The sequence below is a fragment of the Bos indicus genome, chromosome 21, assembly GCF_029378745.1.
Source record: "Bos indicus isolate NIAB-ARS_2022 breed Sahiwal x Tharparkar chromosome 21, NIAB-ARS_B.indTharparkar_mat_pri_1.0, whole genome shotgun sequence".
In the NCBI taxonomy this organism is placed as follows: domain Eukaryota; kingdom Metazoa; phylum Chordata; class Mammalia; order Artiodactyla; family Bovidae; genus Bos; species Bos indicus.
Genome location: NC_091780.1, coordinates 20051880 through 20059345, shown reverse-complemented (window position 1 = coordinate 20059345; position 7466 = coordinate 20051880). Strand labels below are relative to the sequence as shown.

Below are 7466 nucleotides of genomic sequence, written 5' to 3'. Positions count from 1 at the left end.
TCCAAGGGACTATTTGCTGAGAGGCCTCCAGGGCGGAAAGGCCAGCACCCTAAGCCCCAGCCAGCTCCCTGGCATCAGGGGCCTTGTCTCCTTTGCTGATAATAAACCCTGGGACAAGCTGAGGTTGGAAAGAGAAACACAGAGCAAACCTGAGAACCTCCCTGGACTCACAAAGCTCCTTCAGCCCCAATAGCCAATGGAGCCCTGTCATCACACAGCATCTTGCTTTTCCACCAGCCCCCGACAGGTGCAGCTGGTCCTCTCCAGGGGTTCCACTTCTGGAAACTCATTTTTGTTTCCTAGGGCAACTGCAATAAGTTAGCACAAGTTGGGAGACTTAGCACAACAGAATTGTATTTTCTCACAGTTCTGAAGGTCAGAAATTTGAAATCAAGGCCAGCAGAGCTTTGCTGTCTCTGATCTTCCAGGGGAGGGTCCATCCTTGGCTCCTTTAGCTTCTGGAGGCCCCTTTGCTTTGGGGGCATCTCCGCCTCCCCCTCCACATGCTCATCTTCTCTCAACCCTGTGTGTGTAAACTCTCTGTCCTTTCTCTTATGAAGATGCCAGTGGTGCTGCAGGATCCACGGACAGGGCCCACTGTGGACGGACCTGAACTCCAGAGACATACATTGGATTTTAGCTGTAAGTGATGAGGCCTCACTGACATTCTGTAAGGAAGGGCTGATCCATCAGAGGCCCACTCTGGAATTAAAACTCTGGTTGTAGAAGAAAAACTAAATCAAGTCCACCAAGAAGCTAGGCGGCCAGTTTGGAGGCTGATTGTACAGTCCCCATATGGGATGATGGACCTTGAGGAAAGCCACTTCAGGGGTGGAGGGCAGAGGCAGATTTATGAAATATTTGGGAGCAAATATTCAACTGGTCTTGATGAGGGGAGGGGCCATGATTACTGACACTTGATGCCCCAGGGGCAGCTGTAACCTCACCTCTCCCTTCTGCTCCCTTGACATCTCAGGCTCTGTCCAAGGTGCTCCTAGCGCTCTGCCCCTCTCCCTGGGCACCACCCACTGAGTACTCTGGGAAGGGAGGCTAAGAAAGGGGGAACCAGCTGGAGCTCAGGGAGGCAGCCTGGGCTCCTGCCTCTGCATCTCCTTGAGACCCCTCCAGATACACGTGCTCATCTCTCACCTGCACCTGAGGCCTGGCTCGCGTGCTTCTAGAGGGATGAAATTTATTAAGAAATGGATCTCTCCCCGCAGTTCACCTGAGTCAGGAAACCTTGTCTGGAGTGATGGTCCTCCTGTGGCTCAGCCTCTGTCCTTCTGTCTGTCCCTTCCCCTCCTCCCCTTCTCCCATTGTCTGAGTGTCTCAGGCCACTTAGACGATCTCTTCTCTGTGCACCTTCTCGTCCTCATCCAGGCCGATAGCTTTAAGACTTCACTCAGTTGACAAATGATGTTGTGTACAGAGTGTGTGCCATGCACCGTTCTAGGCACTGCACAGAGAGTAGAGAAAAGAACCAGTAATTCTGCCTCCATGGAGCTTACACTATAGTACAGGAGATGGAGAATGTGCAAACCAATATGTATTAGGTCATTGGGTGATAAATGCCATGATAAAGGGAAAACAGGTGAAGAGAGAGTTATTGGAGTTGGGGGTGGGGGGTGGGCAAAACTGCTATTTTATTAATAGGTAGGTAGAGGTCAGGATGCTCTATGAATGTGACACTTAAGAAGATATTGAATGAAGTGAACATGCCATATGATGACAACTCCCCAGTTCCTGCCTCTTGAGCTGATCTCTATTAAGACCCAGAATTGTGCCCAACTGCTTTCTGATCTCTCCCTCTGGGTGCCTCAGGACACCTCACATCCACCAAGTCCAATCCCACCACTTGAGCACCCTTCCCCCCACCCCCGACACTGATCCTCATCTTTCCCATATCAGTCGATGGCACCACCTTCACAGATGCTCTTCACAAAATACTCCTGACCCACCCACTCTTCTTCATCTCTAGAGCCACCTGGTCCACATCCACCCATCCCCTTACGCAGATGCCTGCCATAAGCTTCTATTTTCATTCTTTTCTTCAATGTCTACTTTGGAGTAATTGCAATGCAAATTAAAACTGAGTGGAGTAAATTCAAACTAAGGTACCTTGAAAGCTTCTGTTTGCTCCCTTAGAATGATACACAAATTCCAAAAGATTAAGCCAAAGCCCTGCAAGCTCAGATCCCTTTCTACCTCTCCTGCCTCCTCACCTCCCTCCCTCCAGCCACTGAGAACTTCTCCCAGTTCCTCTTGGCCATCTCAGGACCCTTCCCCTGACATATCTACACATCCTCAACCCTGAACTGAGACCAGAGCTCAGTCTGGCACACGGTAGTACTATGTTCAGTCAATGCTGCTCTAAGCCTTAGAGATTCCTGCACCCAGACTTGGTAAGGTCAATGCATACATGCATTTGTGGATGAAAAATGAGTCAGTAGTCAACCTAAAAAAGAAATGGAAATTTTATTGAAGCCAACTTGAGGATTATATTTGGGCATACAGTCTCTCAGGAAGCTCTGAAAACTATACTAAGGAAGCGGGGAGGACTGTGTGTATATGACTTGGGGAAAGGGGAACATGCAACCAGTACACAGCTTGTAGAAGTTACTTCACCCCTGAGGAAGAGATATCTTGGTTAATGTTTTTGGTGCTTTCTGGTTATGGGAAGATGCAAGGAACTGGGTTCATTGAAAGTCTCCTTAAATTGTCTAAGTATCTGAGGGTTGGTTCTGCCAGTTTTCCCAGAGCACAAAGTACCTGATCCTGACCTTTTCCATGACTTCCTTTCAGGGTGGACTGTAGGTCAGTGACTGCAGTGGCTAGTGACTTGGTGCTCGTAGAACTGTGTGGCGGGCAACATATTTTATCACACAATCCCCTCCATTTCCATCTTAATTTCAACCAAGATCTGGGGGGAATTTTGACCATGTTGTCCCCAGGCTTTAGGAGTGCTCATTCCCAGGTTGGACAAGGATAATTGAAAAACCGCTCAGTGTGCAAGTACTCATCTAGTCTTGGAAACAGTAGCCAAAATCCTGAGGATCGCGTGTGCTACTAGTCTTGTCAGCTCCAAGAAATATTTCCCTCTTCTTGTTTCTTCTCATATCTAGAGTCACACTACTGCAATACAATCTGATAGAACTGTATATGAGCTCAAGGGTTTCAAGTCACCTGGTCATCATCATTTTTGTCTAGGCTCAGTGTTACATCCATTAATGCAAGAAACAATACTCTTGTAAAATGGCAGAATACAAGCAATATATTAAGAGCTACTGACATTAATAAGGTCATAAGCAGGCGGTGTTATAAAAGTTAGCACGGCTGGTGTAGAAGAACCAAACTGGTCTTGATGGTTCAGGTATCTCCGCTCTTAGGAGGGCTGGTTAACACATACTGCAGATGCACACTAGAGGGGATGGAGGAGGCCCAGATGGGCAGAGAAAATTTTTATGTTGATATGCTTTTTGTCTTGTCTTAAAATATGAGTCTTATTACATTGTTCCATAAGATTCACCTCCTGGGAGCCTTCCCCATCCGCCCCATCCACCCCTGGGTGAAGAGCTCATGCTTCATCCAAGTACAGGAGTGAGAGGCAGCAGCGGGGGGCCTTCCCCCCCCGCCCCACAGTTCTGCTTGCCTGGGGCCCCTCTGGGCCTGGTGACGCCAGGATGCTGGGCTCTGAGGCTTTGTGGCTGAGAGCAGCAGAAGAAAAAAGATTGTGGTGTCTTCCTGGCCATCAATTATTATAAAGGTTCCTGGTCTCAATGCATGCGTGGCATACAGGCACATATACAGGAAAACACACACTGGGCATGCACTCAGGCATGCATCCTTAAATACAGTTATTCGGGGTCTGGTCCTTCAAGAGGCAAGGGGACAGAAAGTCTAGTGTTGGGGGCACAACTGCTAGTTGTCTTGGGCTGGGTCATGCCCCTAGGTTCTCAGGAAAGGTGAGAGTAGGGAGACATTGGGAAGGGCTCCCAGAGATGGGGGTTTGGGTGAGAATAAAAATCTGCTCAGTTTTTCTGAGTTCTAAGAAAATTTGGGGCAATTAGGGTATGTTGATTTGTGCTTTATTCTTTTATATTTGTGTTGAGGTTTAAAAAAGAACATTATAGATTTGGGAGAAAGGACAGGCTTCTCTCTATGAACAGCAGGGTTTGATGGTATCCAGAAATTCCAGAGAATTAAAAAATATATGTATATTTACATTTATTTAGATCATATGACAGGTGGGTCCCAGAGAAGCAGGAAGCAACAACAGAAAGCGGCTGGCACATAGAAACACACGTGTGTACAGCACACACCCAAGAAATGCAGGTTCTTCAACAGTAGCAGCAGCAGTGCTCATCCACCCAACACCACCCCCAAACAAAACTTTGGAAAGAAACTTTCCATGCAAAATATAGTCTCCCCATAATTTTTGCCCTTGAGACAATAAAAAGGAAAAGAAAATACCCCAGACTAACATCATCTTAAGGTTGACAGGGCCATGCTCTTCTCCCTACAGAGGTAAAATGAGCTGTTTTATCACTGAGGCAGGAGGGCCACATTGCTGCCCCTCAAAAACACTGCAGGCAAGTGTCTTCAAGTCTCTGTGGTTCTTCACCAGCTCTTTTTTTAAATTCCCCAGAGAGTAGCTGGGATGGACAGTATCTACCCCTGGCTTCCTCTAAGATGGCCTCTAGGCAGCGGGTGTTTAGTGAGCCTGCAAAAATTCTGGAGCCAATCTCAGGTGGGGCTGGAACACCCAACCTGGAGCACCAGGTGGGGCCCAGGGACCAGGGTCTCTGCTTCAAGACTCCTGCCACTGAAAAGTACAGACCTCCAGAGATTTTAGCTTAAGTTAAAGGGCAGGTGCCCTGTACACTCCCCTCCCACGGGAGGTGGGGGCCGAATCACACAGAGGACTGTGTGCTGTGGAGTCAGCACCTTAGGAGGCAGGAGGGATTGGTGGGCAGAGAAGGAAGGAGTCTCAGGTCCTGATGGATCAGAAGAAGGAAGATGGGGAGAGGTGGTCAGGACACATGCTGTTGCTACTGTTCAGTCACTAAGTCGTGTCTGACTCTGTGACCCCATGTGGCACACCAGGCTTCCCTGTCCTTCACTGTCCCCCGAGGTTTGCTCAAACTCATATCCGTTGAGTCGATGATGCCATCCAACCATCTCATCCTCTGCCGTGCCCTTCTCTTCTTGCTATCAATCTTTCCCATCATCAGGGTCTTTTCCAATGAGTCAGCTCTTCACGTCAAGTGGCCAAAGTATTGGCGCTTCAGCATCAGTCCTTCCAATGAATATCTAAGGTTTTTTTCCTTTAGGTGATGAGAAAAAAAAAAGGATGACCAGAAGAGGGGAAAAAGGCAGAAAATATAGAAAAGATGAGAGTGGAAAAAGAAGGCAGCTAACAAGGTAAACAGAGAGACAGAGCAGAAGGAGGGAAGGAAATGAAAAGGGAGGGAGATGAATGAGGAAGGATGTGAGAGGGGAGAGAGGGAACCAGGAAGAGAACATCAGAGCTCAGTGAAGAACCTGCAGGTGAGAAGAGAAATAGGGAGCCCCGGGGCCCATCCTTGGTCCCTACAAAGCCTCCAAGGCCATGTACAGCAGGTCAGCCAAGTAAATCAGCAGGGTAGCGGCTGTCAAGACAGCCACAGTCCAGCATTCATCCCAGACGCACACAGAGCAGGTGAGGGTTTTTTTTTTTCCCTCTATTTTATCATGGCAGCTCACATCACTGGACCACAGAGGCAGCCCACCCAACTTCTCGTGAAAGGGGCAGAGTGACCAGAGATCAGAGCGCTGGTAAAGAGGAGGATGGAAACATGGTCTCCTTTTACAGTAAAGATAGTAGACAGGTGTCCGTGTTTCATTGTTATCTTCGAGCAACAGGGTGGACATCATCCCCAGGTAGAAGCAGATGGAGCACAGGATCGTTTGTCTCACCATGGCAGACATGTACTGGAAACGGCTGTTGCAGTTGATAATGGTGCTGAAAATTAAAGCCAAAATGACATAGAGCAGGAAGATCAACAGTCTCTCGAGCACGCCTGGACCAGCAGGCACAAAGCAGGATGTGTCGCCAGCCAGGGCGCAGGTCCAGGCCCCTGCGGCGGCGTAAAGCACAGCACTGATGCAGGAGCAGGCAGTGGCGGAGATGGCCTGGTTCCGGGTGTGGCTCTGAGGCAAGAACCGGACATAGTTGGTGGTGAAAATAGTGGAGGCAAAGAGACAGAATAGGGTGAAATAGAAGGCACAGTGGTAGAGAACGTCATAGCAGGACAAGGGGAAGTGGGATTGGAGCCCACACAACTCCACTATGAAGACGGTGAGGGTCTCACCGAAGCAGAAGCACCACAGGAACACAGACCGGTTGACTGTGCACTCACTCCAAGTGTCCATGCTGGCCACCAGCAAGGAGGGCACGCAGGCGGAGAGCAGCTGCCCCAGGTGGAGGAAGAAGCCCACCGTTCTGGAGCCCAGGCCTGAGGAGGTTCCCGTGGTGATGGTGACGGTCAGGCAGGTCACCAGCACTGGAGTTGTAACCTTACTGGTTTTAAAACCAAAGGCTTGTGAATAATTAAAAAACAGCTCAGGATTTTGATGGACTGGTTCAGTTTTACTCTGCCTGTTTAGTTCTGTTTCTGTCTTTGTTTTTCCAGAAAGATACAACCACCAATCCTAACAATGTAAGGACCACACTCACGGTCTCACTCCAGCAAGATGGTTTCTGGTTCCTGGTTACTGTTCAAAGAAAGAAGTGCAGCACACCCGCAGTGTGCAGCCTGCAGCCACTTCTTGCTCCCCTCCGTGTAAGTTCCCCTGGCTGAGCCTTGCTGTGTTGGGAGTTGATTCTTCTGAGTAGTAAAAAACCTTCTCCCCTGGTGGCTGGCTTCCTTAAGATAAAGCTACTTTTCTTTTACCCAGCGCTTGTCTCTCTGTATTGGCTTCTTCTTCTTTTTTTTTTTTAATGTAAATTTATTTAATTTAATTGGAGGCTAATTACTTTACAATATTGTATTGGTTTTGCCATACATTGACACGTGGCAGATTCATGTCAATGTATTGGCTTCTTAAGCAACGCACAGTCGAGACTAGCTGGGGGACAATGCTGTGCATCCAGGCAGGAGTCAGGTCCCCTAGGCTCAGCCCCTCCACCTCCTTCTGGGGCGAGGAGAGGGGTGAGGCTGAGAAGGTTGGGGAGGATCTATAGGCATTTTCAAGCAGAAGCAGAACTTGCTAGTTTCAGGAACTTGCCTGTCCCTCCCACTCCTCGCTCACAGCCTGTGTTCGCTTTCTGTTGAGAGACAGAAACTGGCCTCTGAAGGAGCAGTCGCGCTCTTGACCGAGTGAGTAGAGGGCTGTGCACCTGGAGATCCCCCCATTCTCACCCATTTGGGAATAATATTTGCCCTTTGGGACTTTGGGGTCAACTTGGCCACTGCAGGAGTGGAAAG

The 7466-nt window shown here is 48.8% G+C and overlaps 1 protein-coding gene across 1 annotated transcript; it reads right to left on the bottom strand.

Annotated features, from left to right (window-relative positions):
* Positions 1-5589: 5589 nt before the first annotated feature.
* LOC139178381 (myeloid-associated differentiation marker-like) lies at positions 5590-6411 on the bottom strand. Its single transcript, XM_070776004.1, has one exon. It carries the CDS (start codon positions 6409-6411, stop codon positions 5590-5592), a length of 822 nt encoding a protein of 273 aa, XP_070632105.1.
* Positions 6412-7466: the final 1055 nt, after the last annotated feature.